General features: G+C 45.6%; 1 protein-coding gene across 2 annotated transcripts in view; it reads left to right on the top strand.

Annotated features, from left to right (window-relative positions):
• Positions 1-2554: 2554 nt before the first annotated feature.
• Positions 2555-25378, top strand: part of LOC142572346 (sodium-coupled monocarboxylate transporter 1-like) — a 53682-nt gene continuing 30858 nt past the window's right edge. Inside the window, exons 1-7 of one of the 2 annotated variants that reach the window (XM_075681392.1) lie at positions 2555-2631; positions 9152-9632; positions 10939-11004; positions 14387-14438; positions 18657-18724; positions 22413-22567; positions 24326-24466. In XM_075681392.1, coding sequence (XP_075537507.1) covers positions 9258-9632; positions 10939-11004; positions 14387-14438; positions 18657-18724; positions 22413-22567; positions 24326-24466 — 857 coding nt within the window. In that variant the 5' untranslated portion in view covers positions 2555-2631; positions 9152-9257. Of the gene's footprint in view, positions 2632-2681; positions 2738-9151; positions 9633-10938; positions 11005-14386; positions 14439-18656; positions 18725-22412; positions 22568-24325; positions 24467-25378 lie in introns of those variants that run through there. The other variant, XM_075681393.1, reaches the window with a different exon arrangement.

Genomic DNA, 25378 nt, shown 5'->3' with positions numbered 1-25378 from the left:
GCGGCAGAAAATTGTACACTTAAAAATATATATATATATATATATATATATATATATATTCCTTTCGTTCTTTATATATATATATATATATATATATATATATATATATATATATAAAGAACGAAAGGAATGAGGGAAAGAAAAGGGAGCTTGTAATATTATTGACAACCTAATAACGAAAGAACTAAGCAGCACAATGAAAAATGAGTGCTGTTCCCTAAATTTATCACAGCCAATAGATTCTAAAGCTCCCTTTGAAACATTCGTTGCCATTGGTTGCAATGTCCTGAAATTATGGATGAGGTATATGATTCTCAGTATTTTCCGTCTCGCGCAGAACGGAAATTTCGCTGTATTATGTAGAGTTTAGGTTCATCAAAGTTATGACCTGGCTGGTTGAAAAGCTCGGCGACAGCTTTGGGAAGTTTTTTAGCTGCGTCCGCGCGATGTCTATTTAAAATCACTTTCACGGATTGTCCTGTTTCGTCGATATATTGTTTCCTACAGAAAGAACATTCAACCATATAAATTACATCGGAACTAGTGCAAGTGAAGCTAGTTTTCAGTTCGTCTGTATAGCTATTTGCGGTGCTTTTAATTTTAACGTTACTTTGAAGGTGCTTGCAAGTTTTGCACCTAGGGCGAAAACATGCTTTTATTACGAGTGAATGATGTTGGCTGACTTTTGCATGCAGAAACGTGTCTTTAAATTTTCTGTTGCGGCGTTAGGTAACCCTTGGTGTGTCCGGGAATGCTTTTTTCAGACGCTCGTTACATGATAATATTGGGTGGTATTTTCGTAGGAGGCTGTTTATGTTCGGGAGGTCATTAGAATATCTTATTATCAAGGTTGGCCGTCTCTCAAATTCTGGTGTAGGTTGTTTCTTTGCTGATTCGGACTGCATCTCTAATCTTGACACGACGTCATAAGCGCGGCTGAGAGGAATGTGTGGATAGTTTCATTCCGCAAGCGTAAGTTTAATGCCATTGATGTTGTGGTGGATATAATCGTTGTCTTCGCTACAGATCATTATTCGTTTCGCTTGTCCGACAAAAATTCCTCGCTTGCAGTGTCGCGGGCGATTACTGGTGTAGTCTAAGTACTGCTGGCTATCCGTTGGCTTCCGGTAAAGGGTCGTTCTCAGTTTTCTATCTTTTATGTAGACCGTCGTGTCGAGAAAGTTTATTTGGCTAGAAGGGTGGTGAGCAGTAAACCTAATACTCAGGTGAAAGCGGTTGAAATGGCTATTTAGGTCGGTTAATGTGCTTGCGCCGTGTTCCCATATTATAAATATGTCGTCATTGCGACAGAGATAGGTGTGGGGTTTTAAAGGGTATTATTTTATTAGCTTTGCTTCAGCCTGTCCCATGAAAATCTTGGCATACGTAGGAGCGACTGGTGCTCCAATGCTTTTGCCGAAAGTTTGCACGTAGTGAATAGAATCGAATCCGAAATGGTTCAGCGTGAGAACTAACCCAAGAAGTATTTGGAGATTAGTCACATTGGAGGCTCTTTGCAACTTTGGAGGCAGGCCACCAATAATGAGCCAGGTAAATCCAGGCTACGGCTTCGAAGACTTGCTTATTTGGTGCAGTCGTGAATGACACAGGTTTGTCACCATCATGCACCCTTCGATGTGTTGTTTCGCTCCACTGCCAGGCATGATGTGCATATCATGCACATCATGCACATCATCATGGAAAAGCAGGAAATGTTAGGAGAAGAAAAAGACGGCAGGACAGGAAGGACGCTGGTCCCTGTTCACCCTGTCCTATCGCCGTTTCTTCTCCTAGCACTTTCCTTTTACACCAAGCGCTGGAAATGCACTAAATGTAAAAATTCAAACCAGCCCAGCTCTCTGCCCCAAATGCTGGCATGATTCGCGTTGCACAGTAAGGGTGTCGTGACGCCAGCACCAGAAAGGATTTCTGCAATAGGTATGGCGTCCACGGCGCATTGTTTGTACTTCAGCAGTTGCATATGACGTATTAATGGGGTGAGGGCATCGTTTTATACGTGGTATTAGCGTTGGGGTATGCGTTTAGAAGTGGATCCCGTTATGCCCTTGTGCGAGGTTAAGCGCATCGCATGAATACAGCCCAACAAAGCAGTTGCATCGCTTTGCACATTGCTCAAAGCCGAGGGGCGTCTACGACTCGCATCTCCTTTGGCGTCAAGGTTGCCTATACCAGAAGCACACAGGGGTCACGTGACTCTTTGTTGTCTGTTTGCGTGGATCAAAGCGGAAGTGATGGTACACACCTCTTTACGCCTGAAGTGAAGCTCACATATATAGGCGCATGCAACGGTGTACGTACGCCACGCATACATTTGTCACTCCGCGTTATGGGCTCATGATCGACCGATACGAGTGAGTCAAGGTTGCCGATTGTCGCCATTGCGAGTCAGGTTCATGGAAATTGGCGCAGTGGTGTTACGGCACCGGAAGCTGCGGCCGTGTAACGCACACTTGTGCGCGTGGCTTTGCACGGGGCGCGTTAATCTGCATGCGATGCGCTTCGGCGCCTGTGCGCTGCCATCAACACGGTGAATAACAAACGAAACGAGATTGTTGTCGCTGTCACAGCGATCTGCGCGGCTAACGGAGGAGCTCAGCTGGAACACAGAAGGTAAGTGGGGTCCTTCTGGTCAGCTCTCCATGGACTGTGATGCGCGGCCTGCAGTGTCATTTGGCATCACTGTAAAGGCAGTAATCAGTGTAAATGCAGAATCAGTGTAAGGGCTTAGTTTATTTTATGTTAGTAATGCGCATTGAAATCTTGATTAACTACTTTTATTTGTTGCACGAGGTCGCGGGACTGAATCCCTGCCACGGCGGCCGCATTTCAGTGGGGGCGAAATGCGAAAACACCCGTGCACTTAGATATAGCTGTACGTAAAAAAGGACCCCTGGTGCTCCAAATTATTCCGGAGTCTCCCACTATGACGCGCCTCATAATGAAACCGTGGTTCTGGCGCGTAAAACCCCATAATTTATTTTTGTTCCTTAGAGATATTGATTGTGCTTCATATTGTACCGATGTTGAATACAAAAATGCGATAGGTTGTTCACATTGCTCTGTGTACCCCCCTCCCCTATGTTATGCCTAAATGGCGCTGTGGGTATGAAAGTAAAATTTAAAAAAAAATCGGGCCGAATCATTCATATGGTGGCGGGTCAGTCAGCCAAGCTATATAAGTGATTAGAGAGAGATAGCAAAGAGAGGAAAGGCAGGAAGGTCAACCAGACGAGCGTCCGGTTTGCTACCCTACACTGGGGGAAGGGAAAGGGGGGAACAGGAAGAGGAAAGCGGGATAGAGGGAACACTGTCTGTGCACGTAGCAAAGTGCTTGGAAATCAGTCAAGTCAAAGCAAGTGCTCCGTCGATACGTTCTTAGCTGGTGATGCACGTTGAAGGTACCAGTGAAGACCAAGGATCCGGTGGGCGTCAGCAGTACGTTGCAGTGCGTGGCAGTATATTTTTAAGCTAAACCCCAGCCGTTCTGACTTCAGTGCGAATATAATGATGCGGGTGAGCCATGATGCTTACTCAAGAGTTGCAAGTACTGAATTGAGAGCATCTAGCACTTGCATTGCACTTCGCGCTGACGGAGTGTGCAGGTTATTTAAGAGTATTCGAAGGGTATTCATCAGAGACCGGAGCATCATAATGACTTGCCGGTCTTCTTCAGGCTATTTCTCAGGAACTCGCGCTGTTCGCTCTACAGCCGTGCGCAGCTGTATCACTTGACGTGGCTCCGGCTCTGGTTGTGGCATCAGCTGCGGCATCGCCTCCGGTTGTGGCATCGGCTGCTGTATCGCCTCCGGCTGTGGCATCTCCTCCGGCTGTGGCATCGGCCGTACCACCGACTGTGGCATCGGCTGCGGCATCAGCTGTGGCTTCGGTTGTGACTTCCGCTGTTGTTCTGGCTTTGACTGTTGCTTTAGTAGTGAGGACCAAGTTGTATTGTTCTCCGCCATGGCCTTGTCCGATTTAGATTGGATTGCCCCAGGCCTACGGGGCAGAGGAACAGGTGATGTCGGATGGGGCGTACTCTTCATAGAGGTATCAGCGTTCTTTGAAGTCCGGCTGCGTCGGGAACGTCGCTTTCTAACGGCCGCAACAGCTTCCCGACGAGACGAATGGTCTCTCGCCATCTGCTTCAAGATCGCCTTCTTAATTTTGGGGCAGTCCTTCGAGGAAGCATCATGGGACCCAAGGCAATTGGTGCATTTGAGAACGGTGGCTGCACAAGAGTCTGCAGCGTGGGGCTCGCTGCAGCGTGAGCAAACTCTCGTGTTCTCGCACACGGCACTCACGTGTCCCAGCCTCATACAGTTGCGGCATTGCAGTGGCCTTGGGATGAATGGTCGCACAGGGTGTCTAAAGTGGCCCACCTTGACGTGTGAAGGGACAGTCTCGCCCTTCAATATAATTTTCACACAGCGGGATGTGCCGAGGCGATACACATGTGTTATGGCGACGCCATCAACGGCAGGCTTCACTAGGATCGGCAAGTCGGCGCTGGAGATGGAGACGTCCACATCGTAGATGACACCAGTAGTTGAACCACTGTTCTGGTGGATGTACGAGCGGAGCTTAACGCCACCTAGTTCTGTAACTGTAGTCAAATTTCTCAGCGCAGTCTCATGTGTGACGTCGATAGCCAACACATTTTTTCGTGTGTTGACTCTAACGTCTGCTATCTGATTTGGCGCCACCGCTTCAAGTTGCACCGATACGGACTGTCTGTTGAGTCGCCTCAGGTTGTTGGTAGCGAGTTCTGGTACAAATAGAATCGTACTGACTGCGGTATTCTGAGTTGGTCCTACCGTTGGCGTGCTCGAAGACATGGATGCCCTGGTGGTGTGTCTTCGTTTCCCCTTGCGGCTCCGCACAAGCTCGAAGGCGTCATCGGAGAAGTCCTCACTGCTGAGCGAGTAGACGCTGGTGTCATCGCCGTCGGTGTCGCTCTGGAGGCCGGTCCGCTTCCTAGACGCAGCCGCCGCTGAAGTCGCCATTCCCGGCAGAGGCACGGGGACGTCAACTTGCATTCGCGCCACGAACCATGCCGACTCTCCAAAGATGTACGCAGAAATAAGGAAAAGACAGCTGAGCTAGAGAAATGATTAGGTTCCCATTATAAATCGTACATTCACCCACAAGTATGCATCTATATATAATTTTTATTTATCTTATTTCGAAACGATGGTGATCACGGCTTGTTCTTCGGCTCTGCGCACAATGCATGGTCTTCCCATTTTCCCCATTTTTTTTTTGCTCGAGTTACAACTGTTGCAGTGGTCTATACCTCTGCAATGCACGATCTGGTTGTTGCACACCTCGGCGGCTACCGCGGCGCACATTTCCGTGTTTTCCCGCCACAACTGCCGCGCCGTTGTACTGAGGGCAGACGACAGCAGAACTCAGCCGGCAGCAACGACGGCCTGAGCGGGCGCACTTCCCCACTGCGCAGGTGCGGCGCGCTGTGAAATCTCGTGTCCCTTTTCCCTTCTGCACCGTACTATCGTTCGCTATCTTTTTTGTTCACTTTTCGGACGTTAGCCAACCCAGATACTCCCCTACGAGACCACGCAGCGCAGACATCTTTTTTTTTTGATCGCTTCACGGACGTTAGCCAGCCCAGATAGCCTCCCCCCCCCCTCCCCCACTACTACCCCCTACGAGACCTGCCTACTACGAGACCACGCATACGGCTCGTTCATACAGGTCCGTCAGATAAACAGCTTCGCTGTAATAAAGGGTATCATGGCTGGGGTATCGCGAAAGATAATGTTCCGGACGGCACAAGCTTTTATGATGAACATGTGCTAAGAAGACATGCTACAACTTATGAAACTAATCGCCTGTCAGAAGGCGTTTAGGAACGACTTGAAACGTGCAAGTATTAGCTGGCAGTAACTTTATATGTCTAATAAAGCTGAATAGGAAGTATAGAATAAAGGAAGTACAAACCTATGCTCCAAACTCCAGTCACGATGATTAAGAAATATAACAGTTTTATGAAGATGTTGAATTAGCGTTGCGAAAAGTGCGAACTCAGTATACTGTAGTCATGGGCGACATCAATGCAAAGGTGGGAGAAAAGCAGGCTGGTGACCAAGCAATTGGCAATTACGACGTGCATTCTAAGAACACTCTAGGAGAGATGTTGGTAGAATTCACGGAAAGAAATAAGCTGCGAATAATGAACACCTTCTTCAGGTAGCGTAGCGACAGAAAGTGGACCTGGAAAAGCCCTAATGGTGAAACAAGAAATAAAATTGATTTCATACTTTCTGCCGATCCCAGCATAGTGCAGGATGTAGAAGTGTTAGGCAGGGTAAAGTGCAGTGATCATAGGTTAGTGAGGGCTAGGATTCACCTCAATTTCAAAAGAGAAAGAGCAAAATTGGTCAAGAAGAAACAGGCTTACGTAGACACAGTAAGGGTAAAAGCAGACTAATTCAGTTTGGCACTTGCAAACAAATATGCATCCTTAGAACAGAGAAATGATGATGATGACATAGAGATAATGAATGAAACCGTAACGAGGCTGGCTTCAGAGGCAGCAATTGAAGTGGGAGGTAAGGCAACAAGGCAACCAGTAGGCAAGCTCTCCCAAGTAACAAAGAGAGAGAAAGAGATAATATTTAATGGCTGAAAGGTGGAGAGGTCGGCCTGAGTTAAATGCCTTTAGGCTGCTACTCCACGCTGGGGAAGGGGTTTGGGGAATAACAGAGATAGGATGTGAAGAGGAAGGATGGCGGTGGTATGGTGAATATTATGAGGGCTGCACAGCACAATGTTTCTGTGTAATGCGTACGTGTACACTTCACAGCACAGCACAGTCATCTTCGCGGGCAGAGGTATAAGTTACTGCAGCGTAGCCAAGAGACTGTCTATAGCGTTCATAACTTTTGCCGCTGTCAGCGGCAAAAATTATGGACCTAGTAAAGAAACGACAAAGAATGAAAGTGTCCAACTCAAGAGATCATACAGAAATCTCAGAACTGTGAAAACTAATCAACAAGGAGAAAATAGGGGATATTCGAAATTATAAACTGAGAAAGACTGAGGAAGCAGTAAAATATGGACACAGCATGAAATCAGTGAGAAAGAAAATTTGCGTGGGACAAAACACGACTTATGCACTGAGAGATAAGCAAGGTAATATGATCAGCAATCTCGAAGATATAGTAAAAGCAGCGGAAGAATTCTATACTGACCTGTACAGTACCCAAAGCAGCCATGATACCTCCATTCGAAGTAGTAATGAACAGGCTACAGAGGCTCCTTCTATAACTAGCGATGAAGTTACAAGGGCCTTGCAAGAAGTGAAACGGGGAAAAGCGACAGGAGAAGATGCACTACCAGTCGATTTAATCAAAGATGGTGGAGACATAATGCTTGAAAAACTAGCGGCCCTTTATACGAACAGTCTATCGACTTCAAGGGTCCCAGAGAACTGGAAGGATGCCACCATTATACTAATCCACAAAAAGGGAGACGTTAATGAATTGAAAAATTATACCCCAATTAGCTTCCAGTATTATATAAAGTATTCACCAAGATAATCTCCAATAGAATAAGGGCAACACTGGACTTCTGTCAACCAAATGAAGATGCTGGTTTCAGGAAGGGATACTCTACAATGGATCACATCCATGTCATCAATCATGTAATTGAGGAATCCGCAGAGTGCAATAAGCCTCTTTATGTGGCTTTCACAGATTACGAAAAGGCATTTGAATCAGTAGAGATACCAGAAGTCATAGAAGCATAAAGTAATCACTTACGTAATCATAACGTAAAAACTTACCTAAATATCTTGGAAAGTATCTACAGAGATTCCACAGCTACCTTAACTATCCCCAAGAAAAGTAGGAAGATACCTATAAAGAAATGGGTCAGACAAGGAGACACACTCTCTTCAATGCTATTCACTGCGTGCTTGGAAGAAGTATTCGAGCTATTAAACTGGGAAGGCTTAGGAGTAAGGATCAACGGCGAATATCCCAACAACCTTCGATTCGCAGATGGCATTGTACTGTTCAGCAACACTGGGGACGAGTTAGAACAAATGGTTGAGGACATTAACATAGAGAATATAAGAGTGGGGTTGAAGATTAATATGCAAAAGACAAAGATAATGAGCAATAGCCAGGCAAGGGAACAAGAGTTCAGGATCGCCAGTCAGCCTCTATAGAGCCCGTAAAGGAGTACGTTTACCTAGTTCAATTACTCACAGGGGACCCTGATCATGAGAAGGAAACTTACAGAGAAACAAAAATGGATTGGACCGCATGCGGCAGACGTTGTCAGATCCTGACTGGAAGCTTATTATTATCATTAAAAATAACAGTGTACATCAATGCATGCTACCGGTGCTGACATATGGGGCAGGAACTTGGAGACTGACAAAGAAGCTCGAGAACAAGTTAAGGACCGCGCAAAGAGCGATGGAATGAATAATGTTAGGCGTAACGTTAAGAGACAGGAAGAGAGCGGTGTGGATCAGAGAGCAAACAGTGATAGCCGATACTCTACTTGACATTAAGAGAAATAAATGGAGCTGGGCAGACCATGTCATGCGTAGGTTAGATAACCGGTGGACCATTAGAGTTACGGATTGGGTGCCAGAATCGGTTGGCGCTGGACATGGGTAATTGGAGATCGCAGGGAGAGGCCTTCGTCCTGCAGTGGAAGTAAAATGGGCTGACGATTATTATTATTATTATTATTATTATTATTATTATTATTATTATTATTATTATTATTATTATTATTATTATTATTATTATTATTATTATTATTATTATTATTATTATTATTATTATTATTATTATTATTATATGTCCCGGAGGCATCTTTGGCGATTTTTACCCTTCACTAAACGACTGCCGTACGTTACTTCCAAGGCGAGTTGAGGTTGATTTCACTTACCAAAAAGCAATAGGCGAGAAGCATTGACAGTAATAAGTTTCTGAAATCTCTCTAAACTTTGATTAGAATGGTGCTTGACGCTTAAATTTTGGCAGTCTCTCCAGGGACGATGTCTTATTCAGTCCTATGAAGAAAAGTTCAGTGTTGTCGATTGCTCACACGGGTTTAACGCTTTGCTGCTTGTTGGGTTCCTTTGTTGCAGGTCCCAGAACAGAATTCGAAGGTATAACAGCTCGTCGACCCCCAATTCGCTCAAAGAAATTTACAGTCGAACGGCGTTCTGCAACTGAAGAAAGAAAAAAGACGCCATGGACAACGTGACCCTTAGTACGTCGGCCGAGCTGGTGGCTAGATTCACGTCCTACGATTACGCCGTGTTCGTTTGCGCTCTACTGGGCTCGGGCGGAATCGGTCTGTACCAGGCTTTCGCCGGTGGCTCTGGAGGCAGCCAGTCTCTGCAGGACATGTTGACCGGCGGCAGAAACCTGCCAACTGTTCCCGTTGGAACGTCGCTTATGGCGAGCTTCATATCTGCGGCCTATCTGCTCGGCAACGCATCCGAGATCTACAACGACGGCACCATGTATTTCCTGGTGTTCATTTCGTACTTTCTCGTGATTCCGGTCACGGCGCACCTGTACATGCCCGTCTTCTACAACCTCGGAGTGTGCACCGCCTACGAGGTGAGTCACTGTGCAGGCTTCAACTCTGGCTGTAGCGAGAACGGCGGACCACTACCTTTTTCTCATATTGAAGTGCTACTTTTTCTTAGTCGCCACGTGGTGCTGGTATACAACATCTTTTCTTACAACAGAAATAGAAGAAAGACGATGACGTGCGACGGATGTCTGGTCTGAGATAAATATGATAAGATATGATAACTATAGATAAGCTAAGAAAGATAACATGGGAAAGCGAACGTTTAAAAAGTGATATAACAACCTGACTTCTTCGATACCTTATGAAGCACTTCAGCTCGAGAAATGCGTAGCTGCGTAAATAAGTGCACACAAACACACACGCACGCGCGATAACAAACCAGCACGCGCACACGAAAACACGCACCCATAATAGTAAGAAATTGAAAAGGCAGGAGGAAGTTTAACAGCAGAGTAATTCGCGATGTTGCCTTCCGATCTGCTAAGCTTTTTATTTTCCCGATAGAGCGATATTTTTAGTTAGCAGTGCGTGCCATTAACACTTTCACAACCTACCTGTGATTCGTGTGCATACTGCGATTTGTGTGACGACATATTCAAATTTAGGCTTTTTTCCGCAATAATCGGAGCGAAAAATTGTTTAGATATTCATTTCTGCCTCATGACACGAAGCTATTGGTGTTTCATAGCGTAGAGGGCTGTTAGTTTGCAGCATATATGGCTGCAAACATAATTAAGAATGCTCTGCTAATAATTTAGGGGGGGTGTAAGAGCAGTAACGTCAACCGTTTAATCTAGCTTTACGATTTTATGGCATTAGCATAATTAGCATTTTATGGCAGTAGTAGTAGCGTACAGAGCTTGCTTTGTATACCGCTGCACAGAACGACATGCGTGTCCATACAAACGAAGCAGTTCACAGATCTCATCCCAACATTAGTATCCCGATATGCTTGTAAATGGATTGCGAACCACAAAATGAAGACCATGGGGCCAAACGTTTGCAAAGGACGCCGAATATTTGTAGTTTATTGTATGCCAGGCTGAACCGAAATTTACTGCTCGATTATAATTTATATCTAACACAATGTTTACCTACACTGCAGAAATGCAGTGTAGTGGACTGTTGTCAGCTATTGGTAAGCAACCTTTGCAGTCATTCAGGGACACGCGATAGGGACGTGGCATATAAATGCGCAAAATAAACTTGACAAACATGGCCTCCTTTCGACCCAACAAAATTTCTTGATGCAACAATGTGACCCAACCAGAGTTATTTAGCCTGGTGTTGCTCTGACATTCTTTACAACTGTCATTACATTCCCCGCAGTACCTGGAACTGAGGTTCAACCGAGCAATACGGTTCATCGCGGTGGCGATGTTCACTGTACAAATGGTAAGCATGTAACTTTGTTCGTGTTAGCTTAACAAATGGATATATATATATATATATATATATATATATATATATATATGTATATATATATATATATATATATGTGTGTGTGTGTGTGTGTGTGTGTGTGTGTGTGTGTGTGTGTGTGTGTGTGTGTGTGTGCGTGCTGGAAAGAGTGACAGGTGAGCGCGGTAGCGATTATGCGCCGGCACTGGTGGGAAGCGGACGACAAATGCGGCTCTAGCTGTAGAAAAGCAATATTTTGCTTATCAAGCCGATGTTCCTGCGGGTCATGTTTTATGAAACATTGAGTTATTTCTACAGTAATAGGTAGCGTCCGAACCTACGCCCCAGCGACTTCTCCCTCCAAATAACATACGCTGATCTCAAAGGTCATGGTTTTGCTAGCTGCATGCACCAGGCTTTCTTTCTTAGCCAGCTAAGCTAAGTGGCAGTATGTGCCAACAGGGCTCGCAGTGCTGACATCCATTCATGGCGAATTCATCGATGGCATCTTCCATCTCACTGAGGTCGCAGGACACGGCGTGCAAACTCGCAAACTCGCGCGCGCACAGCAACCCTCATGTGCGCCGCGATGCACGCAACTGCTGTGCTCCGTCTACCGCTTCGCTCGTTACCACGAAGGGAGCGTCGCTCGCTAGCGTGCACTTCTTTACTTCGTAATGTGCATAGAATAAAGCGCAAAAGCCGTATAATATACGAACTTCAATTTTAAGCAATAAGTATGCTGTACGTAATAAAAGCCGACTCACGTACAGTAATCTCATATACTCCATCCGAAGTACCGAGACTTCACCGCCAGGTAGCGCCACTACCTGGTTTTTGAGACTTTCTTTGCCAATTTAAAATTATAATTCCTACTTAAATCGCGAACATGGTGCTCGATTCTATCACTATAAATCGTGGTCGCTTAATTTCCACCGACGTCTCGCGACACATTCTGGCCAGTTGTCAGTCCTTTTATCGTGCCAGACCAACGCGAAAGGTCAAACAGGTTGGCGAATGGTGCTACACTGAGACGTGTGTGTGTGTGTGTGTGTGTGTGTGTAGTGATTTTTAGAAGAAAGGAAGAGAGAAGTGCAGTGCCGTAACTGTCTCTCAAAGGAGGACACCTCAACAGCACTGCACAGGGTAAGGGGAGTGGGGAGAAAAGGATCAGGAAGAGAAGGAAAGAAAGCGGCAAAAAAAAAGGACAAGGTTGAAGAAGGAGCGATGCGGGGCTTATAGCCGCGCTCTCAGCTGCGAAAGTCAAGGACTTTCGCAGCAACAGCACGCAACGACAGCCACAGACGAGGATTCAAGCTCAACGTATTAGTGCGTCAGCCTTCTAGGGCTACCTCCCTCGGAAATCTGTCCGTCTGTCTCCAACGTGTGACGATGCGCTCCACAGGTATATATGGGGTCCTATGGCTATATATGAGACTGCCTTATGACTACGTATATGACTGCTAAGATTTATGATTATGACTGTATATAGTGTGAAGGGGTATCAATAGTAACTAAGGTAAATAATAGAATAATAAGATTAATTATTTCCTAATGAGACTTCCTAATTACACTGAAGGCCAAGGAAGCCCAATGAAGACTGTGAACTAATTAATTACATTTCCAATTAACCTAGCCAAGGGTAGTTAAGGTTAAATCAAATAAGCCTAATGAAGAATAATTGATGGTGCTTAAGGATAATTAGGCCTAATTTCGATCTGGTAACATTAAATTGGTTAAGACTAATCTGGATTAATTAATGATAATACAGATGAATCCGGCCTTATTAGGATTAATTACTGTTACAATATTTCGCCCAATATGATTAATTTCGACAAATTGCGTTCACCAGTTAAGTATAGTTGCAACAGGTCATTCCAATACTTGCGGCACCTAGCATCACGCTTGGCACAGTGTGCCCCGGTGTGCGTAACTCGGCCACTCAGTCAATACTTCGCTGCATGAGTGCAAGATGAGCGACTAGAAATAATACTCACGCATTATCTGACAAGCCCCACTGGGGAGTTTCGGCAGGGATTTTTTGTTCGCCTTTGTGACAACGTTTGCGCTCGCAGATATAGGAGGCATAAAATTATTCAGTGAAAAGGGGGCATGACGACGCTTCTATTACGCCATACCCTACGTGATTTTGATAATATGACAGTCATAACACACTGCCTTTGAAAGAGTTCCTCTTTAATTGAAAATATATTGTTTTGTTACGGGTTCAAATATTTCCTTCACACCTTTAATGTACCATGGGTTCTCCATTAAAGTGAAAATAACTCCGCCGACGCAGACTGGGACCCGGTGAATGAACACAAGAACCAGATTCCGTACCCCATGATTAAGCCGTTATTGTGCCGACAAATATGTCTTTACTCACTTCATTGTCGGGAAGCTGTGTTCTGCAGCTGCTGTCGTCGCTGGGAGCGTTGTCAATATTTTGAGGTGTGTGTGAACTCTCGGGAGCAGGTCTCTGTCACGTTCAACTAGAGTGGCCGTCGCGTAGCGTGGCAGTTTTCTTTTAATTGCCTGCCATTCTGTCTTCTGGATCTCTACTCGCCTTTTAGCATAGGGGCATGTGCTGTTCTCATATTTTTTGCGTGAAATTTTAAAGCGGGTTTAACAGACTTAACGTAACAATTGTTGGCGTGCCTTAATTAGTCGGAAAGGTTGCAAGCTCTGCAGTGTTGTCCGGGGGCTTGTAGAGCGGCGCTCAAGAGAGACTCTCAGATCATAGAGGGCTATGCTAAGATCGTCTGTATAGGGAATGAACGTGGCTCGCCTATGGTAATTCTCTGTGGAACTAAACGAATAATTGGCCCGATATTTCCTTGCGTCCACCGTGCACCCGTGGAACTTCGCAGTTCCCTCCAAACTCGGTCACGTACTCGTCGTGGTTCGAAAACGAAACTCTCTTGTTTGTCTCGAGGGGAAAAATTAAATCGCGAGACTGACACTAGACTCGCTTTTGGCGATTTTGGCGATAATGTTGTTCAGCGGCCCTCTTATGGCAATGTGTTGTGGAAATTAGTTTATTTGCACTGCCAGCAAGAGAGCGTATATTTAGCGGGAGAGAAAACTGTGAATCACTGCGCTTTTTTGTACTTCTCCCTCGCTCGCGAAATTCGATCAAAAAGAAAGAAGGGACCTTCAATACGTGGCCTCTTCCGTGCAGCAATCGACACAATGCCCCATCTGCAACAATGACATCAAAGTTATTTGTATTTGGTTTCCCCGCGCTTGCGCGTGTGCGAATGCGTGTCTGAATGCGTGCGTTTGGGCGTACTTGCACGACGCTGAGCTTGAGTGTGGTGGTCGATAGGGTTCGATGTATATTGTGCCATCATTTCTCTCTTGTTCCCTGACCCAGGCTCTCTATTTGAGCGTCTCCCTCTACGCTCCAGCACTGGCACTATCGAAAGGTGAGTCAAGAAATTCAACTGTTTTAAAAGAGAAGCTCTGAACGAACCCAATACAAAACGTTTTTGTTAACTTTGTGCCTTCAGTGCAAAATACTTCCTTGTATGAACAACGGAAGACTGGGGCCAACCTTTCAACAGGGGCGCCTGTCTTCTCCAGGGCGACAGAAGATAAGTCCCCTTGTAGAAACGTCGTATAAATACTGAGGGCCAAATTCACAAATGTTTTTCGTTCGTAGGTGCTATTTGCCATTGGCCGGTTGCATTCGTTAATTAGGTGTCTAGCATCAAGGTTGGCTTAAGTTTTAACTTACGAACGATTTTAGAGTAAGAGGCTTTCCTTGTTCGGCCCACTACTGATCACTTCAGCTATTGATCTTCCTCTGAACCTGGGCCAGTAGTCATAAAAAGCTTGTTAGGATTGCAAATTGGGCAAGTTGGTAACGATTCATCTTCGCCATCTTAGACAGAGGCAAGAAAAAGAAAGCTGGTCCCTATCGTAAGTGGTACTAGTAAAGATGGATTGCAAACAAGGCTCTTACGCTATAGAGTTGTCCGTAAGAGAAAATTTCAGCAAATCTTGACGTTGCGCATATAATTAGCGAAGGCGATCGTTCAATGGTAAATATCACTTAGGAAAATAAAAATAAATGAAAGGGTTAACCAAGTGTTGACGCTTAAAAAGACACGCTCGATGTCTATGGTGATTCAAATGATTGGGTGATTAAAAGCTGATTGTATCTCTCTTCACTCATAAATATCTTATTCATATCGGAATTCGCGCAATATTACGGCAACATGGGACCCTATAACGTAAAACTATTCCAATCTGCTTTTATTGCGCTCTCCTGACGCCAAATTTACGTAACCACCGATGTAAGCATCGGGCGGTAACCCGAAGCGTTGTTTGAAAAGCCCAATCAAACGCGCTCCTCGTTTATAGGAGGTCACTTTTTTTTTTTCAACGCAAATGGCGTTGCCTACATTGAGCAGATACTCTTATCGAATTAGCTGAGAAGAGGCGAGGAGCACGCTCAAGTGGAGAGAGAGTTCGATAGGGCCGAGCCAGTACAGTGAAAGTAGATAACCGGATGAAGAGGGTGGTGCCGGCGTCTGGGATTGATCCGCTTCCCCTTATAGTTAGCTTGCGGTGGCTGGTCAAAAATCGCGGATGCGTGCAACGGAACGTTAAAAATGCCGCCAGAACGGATCCTCAGCAAAGAATAGTTGGCAGAACGAGGTTGTAAACATGACGAAAGTGCTCGAAAACGTTACACGGCCACGCAACAAGCTTTATTGTATGTAAGTATACCCATGCTCCTGGATTCTCCAAGATAGCACAAGGCTCGGTATGATATACCATCTGGGCCCGGAGATGATGAGCGCCTGCAGAGAGCTAGTGCCGCCTCGAGCTCCTCCATTGAAAAAGGAAGGTCCATGCGGCAATCACGGGAATGGGGGACGTCATCTCGGGCTGGAGGGTCTGGACGTGTCGCTTGGTCTGCCATCCGCGCACAAAAGTCTTCTGCGACATCGATGTCTTGCCGCCCTTGGAAAAGCGCGAGCGCCTTGAATGGAAAACGCTGTTCCGGAAGGCAATGCAGACCTTGCACCGTTTTCCAAATGTGAGACAGCGGCTTGCGGGGGTCGAGCGTCTGGCAAAACGTTGCCCAACGTTCAGACGCTAATCTATCCATTCGACGCTGAATCTTCTTTTGTATCCTCCTGGCTGTCCTAAGGTCATGGATTGATTTTGTGCGCCGATATCGACGTTCCGCCCGCCGATAAAGCCGCTCGGACAGCTCTTGAAGACACACAGGAAGAGGCCATATCACTTTCACGGTCCGACGCAGCCAGAAGCCTTCAAGTGCTTGCACGGGAGATCACGCTCTCTCTATGGTGCACACCAAGCAGCCAGACCAACCGCAGCAATCATCAACACGACCTGCCCTCATTGATGCATCTGTGTATGCCAACTGGACTCCGCCGAAGTGAGGCCACCCTGCTTTATCGCTTATGGCTAGGGGTGGCCTTCACGAAATCCTACTCGCTTCGCATTGGAATGGCCGACAACGCTCTCTGCAATGCCTGTCTTTGCGAGGAGACGCTGGAACACATTCTGTGCTACTGTCCTGAATATAATATTCAGAGACAGTCCATGGCGTCCGTTCTAGCGCACCTGGACAATAGACCATTGTCAGTTGCAACCATTTTCACATATCGCCGACAGAAGACATCGCAGCTGAAGGCGACGCAGGGACTACTTCGGTTTATGAAGGATACGGGCTTGGACAAGCGGCTGTGACAGTGATGTCGCGTACCGCGCAAGAGTGACGGACTGTAACTGACGATGTGTTTGCTGTGTTATGTGCTCTCTCTCTCTCTCTCCTCCTCCCATCTTTCATCCCCCCCATCCCGCTCCCATGTGTAGGGTAGCAAACCGGTTACGCTACACTGGTTAACCTCCCTGCCTTCCTTCTCCACTTTTTCCTTCCTTCCTTCCATGCTCCCGGGCCACTCCAAGTAGCTAGTGCCAGAGCAATCGGCAGGTGACCATCTCATATTCCTTTCGGAACGGGGCAGTCTCCGGCTATTCAGAAAAAGAAATCAGTTCTGTTCGGCATATTAATGCGTCTTTAGCGCGTACGTGTCACTTTGACGCAGTGAGTTATCGTGGTTTTGTGACGTCGCCTGACAGACAAGCGAAATGGGCGTAGCCCGAGAACGTTTGATCGACGGCACAGTATTATGGCGAAAAAGGCGTCGAATGAGAAATAATTATTTTTCTTTCGTTCGGTCTAATCACGCATAATCACGGCCACATAATCACGGCCACTAATCACGCATAATCACTGTGCACACATCATGTCAGATGGGGTGTTCTCGCGGTTTTCGTAACGTCGCTTGAGAGACAGGCGAGGTAGAGGTGGCTGGAAACTTTTGTAACCGATCATGGAAAACTGATTGTAGAATTGGAATAGGAAAGCTTGGAATAGCTTTACATTATAGCGCCAATGGTCTTCTTTTTGAGCATGAGGACAGGTAGGCCGATTCCGTTAATTTACCCACTCTTAAACTAATTCTCGTTTGGTTTGGGCACCACTGAAGCCGCCTCGGGCGAGCCGTGCTCAGTCCAAGCGAACTCGCTCCACTTCCAAAAAGTGTACCGTACGATGACTTTCCCTCAACTTGTTGATATCTACGGCGGTGGATCCATTGCAGGGTTATAATGCAATGTGGTTAATTTTCGACCATATCGGCACTAATTACGCTCGTTACGGTGACTGCACCTACTCCGCGACTGATTGTCGCTTCTCGACTCGTTGAGTCCTACATTTTAATACCTCTTGCGACTCTTTATGACGCTATAGAGGCCCAAAAGGGCCGTCTTTATCTCGAAGAGGTTACAATATACCCAATCCCAAATACACCAAACCCGTGTGAAGACAGCTAAGACCTTGTCTTCAAGAAGGTTTGTGAATTCGGTCCCCATTCTTTTATACATCGGCTGCTTTGGTGTAGAAATTAAAGCAAAGGGTACCTCTGCTACTTCGTTTCTCTTTATTCTGCAATAAATAAATAAATAAATAAATAAATAAATAAATAAATAAATAAATAAATAAATAAATAAATGTAATACCTCTGTCTTCGTTGAGCACCTGCAATTCGAGGACAGAATTCACAAAACCTTTCTTTCGTAAGGGCTCTTTGCCACTGGCCGGCCAGCGTCACTAATGATGTGTTCAACATCGCCATCGGCGGGCGTCTGTGCTTACGAACAGTTTTTGCGTAAGACCATTTTTGTGAATACGGGCCCAGTAGCGATGCAGTTTGAGGCAACTTTTCTCTAGCGCCTCATTCACTCTATACGTCTTCGTGCAACTTGCATTGTTCGCGGATTGTGTGCGCGCGCTCACATTATTATTCCAGGCGTACGCATGGAGTGAGGCTACACAAGTTCAAAGATATGAAACGCAAACATGCGGGTCAAATGGAAATATTTCAGGAATACGTAATCGAGACCTATAAATTGCTGAGGTTTTATCGTCAGCAAATCAATGTATTCTACTTCTCAAGATGTGAAGTAGCGTGAGTTGCAGGAACTGAGCAAGTAGCATGTTTTAAGATGTTGGGGACAACTGTATCAAGGCTAGGAATTGCTACAACATGTAGGGGTCCAATGACTGCTACTAGAGTTCGCTTTTGTTCTTTCTCTCACAGTGATGGGATTGCCACTGTGGGCAGCAGTAGCTCTACTTGGAATTATCTGCACCGTATATACTAGCATTGTAAGTACAATTTGGTGATTTCTTTCTTTAGTGCGGCATTACTGGGTTTTTTTTTTTAGAATAGATGTAACAGTGACTCAGTGACCCTTGCAGAAATGCAGTGAAGTCGAGCTTCCCTGTTTCAAAGCTCAAGCTGTCTCCGCGATGTTTCATACTACTTATGCTTCATACTACTCGCACATTTCGCTATGCATCGCTATGTTTTATACTTTTCTGTACTACTCGCACCTTTTCACCCAATGCTTCTTTCGCCGCTAGCAAAGCGCCTCATTAGCCTTAAAGTCATCGATGAATACAGTTCGCCTGACATGAAGCCATGTGAATTTGTGTTCGCGCTTGCGCACAAAGTGTAAACAAACGCACAAGTTGAATTTAAAGTATAATTGCACGCAGTATGCGTCTCTTCGCGTAGTGTTTAATTGTAACAATTCAAGAAAGGTTCCTTACTGAAGGGAAAATCGAACATCCACCTATTCGTAGCAAATGCTACAAAGGAAACCCATGCGGCTTCCTCGAAAGAAAAGCCTCGCAGTGAGACATGTAAAGTCTCAGATAAAGGTAATTCGGTAAAGGTCTCGTCAGATAAAGGTACTTTAAACTGATACTCTGCTCAGAGGGAATGAGCAGAGAAAGAAAATGGATATGAGAATAAGCTTTTGATAAAAACTCTAAGTTGATAATGCAGGCAAAATGATAGGAGGTAAAGGACTTGTAACAAATTAGGAAGGCCTTGCCACTTCTCGTAAGCAGATTAAGCAGAAAAGCTCATGCTGGACATTCGTGGTCACACAGCCCAGAAGAAGCTTCCGTCACTTTGTTCAGATGGCGCGTATGGAAAAGCTGGCACAGCTTCTCAGAGCCGCATGTAAATAGTTAACGTTGCTACGAGCACTTACTGACTTTTCCTGGTGACCGCCTTTAACCGGCTAACGAATATTCCAGTTATCGCCCAGCACAAGACGTGTCTTTTCTGTATCGGAAGTTCCTCTTATGTTTTCGCTGGTTGTAACTGCTGTCATGGTTGCTGTCGCCGAGCCTTGTGTAATCAGATTGCGGGCGCGACGAGAATAACTAATGAAGATTCTAGGACTTAAGCGAACGCCAGCGATTACGCTGGCAGGTTCAATGAGTCATGTGTAAATAGCCGACATGTCCGATCCGCATATCAGATTTCGAGTTATTTTTGCTGGGCACAAGTTAGTCCAACAAACAGTTAGTTTGGGGACTTGCGTTGTGTGACTGTGGTTGTTCACCGTCAGTACAGCGGGAGTATATAATCAGCCTTGCGAACAAAAGCCATCAGGCTCTATTCTCGACAAGCATGGCGGCAGCATGGCCGCCATTTTTCGTTATGTTGGCGCTCTGCTTGGCTGCCAAGAGGTCGCGTGTTTTGAGATTTCTGCCGGGAAGCGAAAGTTTTGCAAAACCCAATTTTGTGGCGTTTTCATCGAGATGACGAACGTGACGTCGAGCTGCAGACTATTTCGAATAAATAGCTTTTCTGATCCTTGGCAGCTGTTTAGTGATGCTGGCGATTAAAAAAACAAAAGAGAATGGTATCATGCACAAGCCCGCGCAGTGCATCTACCATTTCGCGAATATGTGGTGGCGGTCCAAGGTATCCGCCATGTCACCTTGTTGAGTGGCTGAATGCATAGAGTTTCTCACTATAACACCTAGAGGGTAATCTGGCGCCACCGTCTATGGGAGTTTCTTAAGGGGGCACCGTGCCGTCATGGGAATGACGGTATATGTGTCTGCGAGGCTCGTGTTGGCTGGTGTTGTAAGAGGCTTCGTCTAAAACGTGGATATGGCTACGCAAATAACGCGTTCTCAAAGTAAAATCTTCATAAAATGTTTCCATTCACGCATATTACGTCTTTACTCACCCACGATGCAAGACCAAGCGAAGAAAAGCAAGAACAGACGACCAACTGTTTCAAAGCGAGCGCGAACCTTGTCGTCTGTCCTCCAACTTTAGCGGCCCGCTGATACTTTTTACGTAACATGTAGTCGTACACACAATAACAAGTTCTCATAGTTAAACAAAACATGTTTTCGTGTAATAACAAAGCTAAAACAGCTTTTCACGTGCTGTTCTAGTAGAAAATGAATCATTATGACAGACGGAACGGTACTTGCCAAGCGCGTCTTCAAGGTGTCCTGTCTCTACGAGAACGATGCCAATCCGAAGTCACAATATACCGGCATTCCCATGCATACCACAGTGCAGCAGCGCCAGATTTCCCTCTAGGTAATGTAGTGAGAAACTCTATGGCTGAAGGAATAACACGTGAGGAGCGTCACTAGAAGGGCCGTTTCATAAACGTCAGTTTGACGTTGCCTGACGTTGCGCTGGACCGCCATCGCATAGATTTTCATTCCATAATCTGTGGTGCGACGAGCCGCGCGAATTATGCTTATGAGCAACCATATCCAATGGCGGCCGGGCGGCATGCGTATGGTCGCATTTCCCCTTCCGTTTGGGGCACTAAAGAAATATTGTGTTCATAAGGAGTGCTCATAGCATTTGCATCGCTGTCGGATGGTGTTGGTATTCGTGGTTCGGGCAATCATTAAAAAAGAAGAACGCGTTTATTTGAAATAAAATTGGTTGTACATTACAAACTTTCCGCAACTTCTTGCACTTTTCACTGCTGCGTCCGTTGCTATATACACGGAGTTTTAATGGCATAACATATTCCGCATTCAACGGCAGAACAAGGCAAAGGGGCTGCCATGTCTTTGACGAGTGAACGAGTAAGAGGAAAGGACGCACGAGACAGCCTAACCGTTTTGTGAATGAAGGTGTTTCCATTGGCTAATGCAGAAGCGTTAAACAACGTTTCTGAATTCGTGCCACTCGTAATAGAAGATTTGCGATTTCATAAGCAGTATGGTTTACCACCGTTTGCATCGACAATAAGCTTGTAATGAAAGGGATTATTCCAGAGTTCCACTTTTATATCATGCTTCTGCAGTCGCAAATAAATGTAGCAGTTTTACCGTGACCGGAGGCTTCGTAAGCCATAAAGAAGCTGCAGCGTAAAATAAACGACATGCCGAGACGCCACGTTTCAATTCCCGCATCTTACCGTGACGTCACAGATTTTGGTAGCGACGGGCGGAGGCTTACCAAGAGAAAATAATTACGTAGATTCGAGAATAAAAGAGGAGTCGCGGCCGCTTTCTTTCACGAAATCAGCCCCAAGTACGCACAAACAAAAAAACTAATAAATCCGTAAGGTCTGTAATGCGTCAAATAAGGTATATGGTACGGTTCAGGCTGAAAAGTGGAAAAGCGCAATTTCCGCTTCTCTTTCTCCTCTAAGGAGGATTCATTTTATGCCCAAGAAATGCACAGAAGGTTTTGAAAGAGCAATCAACGAGCTGCTTTAGTGTTTTTAGGCACTCCTCGAGCTTACAATTTACTGCTTTGTGTTCAGTTCACACATTTTTTTTCAATTGCATCTACTATTTAGATTTCTATTGATAAGCACCAGTTACGATTAATTTAATAGATTCATTTATATTAGCTTAAACGAATTGCTAAAATTTGGTGCTAGGAGAGCAGCCAATCTAGGGTTTTTTGTTTGCGCTATCAAACTGTAGCTATTCCTCGATATCACACCGCGGTTTTCTACAGTTCTTTCGCAAGAGAAAGTTGAACGGGCTCGTTTGTACGCAGGGCGGCATCAAAGCAGTGGTCTACACGGATACCTTCCAGTGCGTCGTCATGTTCATCGCCTTAATTGTGGTGGTTAGTATGGGCTTCAAGGAAGTTGGCGGATTCGAGAACGCCTGGAACATCGCCAAACAGGGAGGACGCGTCCAGTTCAACAGGTGAACTTAGCTATAACTTTTAACTCTCTAGTACAGTTTGGGGGCAAAACATGCTACTTAAGAACAGGTAATTATTATGCAAGAAACTTCTTAAGAATTCATGTTCCACGTTTAGTATAGCATGCCAACACATGGCCATGTTTAGGAAAACATTGACGACATCACGCGCAGTAAGCGTCTTGGATTTGAAGTGCTCAATTAGCACACAAAAAGTAATCTTCATTCAGCCCAGACCTTAATGGGATATTGTTGACACAATAAAACAGCGCTATCGGCAACATAGCATGCATAGTTAAACAAATAGGGGCAAAGGCACCCATCAAGGGAAACAAACCGTATTATCTTCAGTCCGTGCCCTGCCGGTTAGGAAGACACAAAATAAACAATTAAGGGAGTCACTGTGGGTAGAAAGGTAGGTCAGTACATCGCAAGGATGTGGATAGAAACTTCACGGGGTTTTATTTCAGTCTGAAACAGGGATACACGAACACTACTTTCTTTTTTTCAATCGGGAGGATATGCCGCAATGCATAAAGAATAAACGAAAGTTAAATACTTTGCATTGCTTGGTTGTGTTAGAGAGAGAAAAAAAAAGAAAAGGGAGGGAGGCAGGTTGCACTCGGTTTGCTATCTTACACAGGGGGAGATGGAAGTCGGAAGAAAACGCAAAGGGAGAAGAAGTGACGCACGCGCACTCATAACTGTGTTTATCGCGCATTCAAAGGCTGTCGCAGAGCTCAGCCGCCGTTAAAAATTTCAGAGGACGCTTAAGCTTCGCCCTTTAAGAGCGGAACGCGACAGCATCCAAAGGTCCCTGACTGCTTCTCACGCTTCCCACCAACTGCTGCTTGTGTAACCGTAATGTGTTCCGGGAAACGCTGGCGGCGAAAGCGAAAGCGAGCACGAAAGCGAGCTTTCTGGTTTTGATGGTGTCGCAAGGAACCGAGCAGGCCGCGCCGCTCCTACTAAGACAGACCTCAAACGGCAGCTGGAAAAGGCGTTTGAGTTTGAGTTTCCGCGCAACAGAGTTGCGTTTTCTCGTATATTCAAGTTATAATCTGACGCTATCATGTTTGTAGGTTCTGTGTAAGTTGTAGTTTACGAATTTTCTGACGCATTTTACTTTTAGAAATTAAGTTGGTTCACTAACGCCTATGGCGCAACGCGGAGGGCCTGCGTGGTTCGGGATGCGTGGTTGGGGATGATTTTCTCGGCCGCGGACGCCGAGGCCGACACCAGATTTTCTGCTACACGGGGCCCTTAACGCGTTAAGGGCAGCAGGGCTCTGGTGGCTTTCTGTGTATATGACTGCTTGTCCATGATCCCAATATTTTTTTTCCTCCGTGCGCACTCTGTCGTCCAGTCGTCCAGTCGGCTTAAGGTGGCACGCGAATTCTCTCTTTCATCACGAAAAGAAGGACAGTAAATAAGGAAGATGTACTATATGGTCCCGTCGCAATAATTAAAGTTGCACGTTAGGACTCGTGATGAAGAATGGTATTTCGCAATACTATGCGCCGTTGGTGACATCAGCGAGACTCGAAGAAAGGTTGACTGAAACTTGCCAGAGGTTGCCAGTTAGCAGATCACACTTAAAATCACGGAACAATCGGAAAAAGTGACGGAACTGTGAATTTTAGTAGTGTGACTAAAGGTAGACAGAAGAACATCAAAGAATTCGTAGGACTTCTAGACGTGACTAAGGCCCGTCAAAAAGCAAGAAAAGCCAAGGAAAACATCCGCGCTGTTTCTTTCCAGTGCGAGCTACAAGCTGAACGTCCGGCATACCATCTGGGGTGTCACAATCGGCGCTTGGTTCGCCAACTCTGCCAGCTACAACACGAACCAGATGATGGTGCTGCGCTACCTCACAGTGAAAACTCTCACCAGGGCAAAAATGTACGTATTCATTGTGGATGTTACAGTAGGCCAGAAGCCATCGAAGACAGGCAGAAGAAAATTATGGTCTTTGGCCTGAGAAAAAATAGGCAGACCTTCATGCGTAGCGAAAAGCCTATCGTCAGGTGCAGTGGTTTCAAAGGTGGAAGCCAAACTGCGATTTCACTGATTATCGAGAAACGAGCTGAATGAAGATACACGCGTTGGCTGGTTTTGCGACGGAAGGGACTGAAGGCTTCGGGCGATAACTATAGCATTTGAGCTTGCTACTGAGCCTCGGAGGAGTGTGCGGGTATACCTGTTGATACAGACGGCCGGAAAAGGAGGGACAATGACGGGAATTTTTACGTTGTCCCAATGAGGAAGTCTCGAGCTCTCAGGAGATGCTTAGTTCGCCTGATTACCGCGAAAGCTAACGAATTCATTACGTTCAAATGCTCATTTAAAGGCCTTCAATTCACGGAATATATTCCAAGTCAGCGGTACAGCGCCAGTCGCCCCGTTTAATGCACCGCGCTTATTTATCCGACGAGCTCGTAATTAACACGAACAGGCCGCGTTCCCGATAGAGCGACGGTGGTGGCTAAGTGCTATTTCTAATGGCCCCGACAATGCGCAATACTTCAACTTCCTTGCGCTGCCTAAATTTCCAAGCAAGAGGTCGCAAAACAAAGCTTTCGAGTGCAGTGGTGCTAAGGAAAGAACTCCCTTTTTATTATGCGTGGATGCAATTTAGCCTTTGGCAGGAATAAATTGATCTTAGCTAGATTATGCCGATAAACCTTATTAGCTTGTCTGTTCAAGTAATAATCGTACTGATACAACTGTAAGCAGAGATGAAATCTTTATTGCGAAAGTTTGAGGCACATATGCTCTCTTGGCGTCGTTGACGGTGTTGTCGTGCTGTTATGC

The sequence above is a fragment of the Dermacentor variabilis genome, chromosome 2 (genome assembly GCF_050947875.1).
Source record: "Dermacentor variabilis isolate Ectoservices chromosome 2, ASM5094787v1, whole genome shotgun sequence".
Lineage (NCBI taxonomy): Eukaryota > Metazoa > Arthropoda > Arachnida > Ixodida > Ixodidae > Dermacentor > Dermacentor variabilis.
Note: the sequence above shows the minus strand (reverse complement) of the source record. Positions and strands in the feature narration are given on the sequence as shown.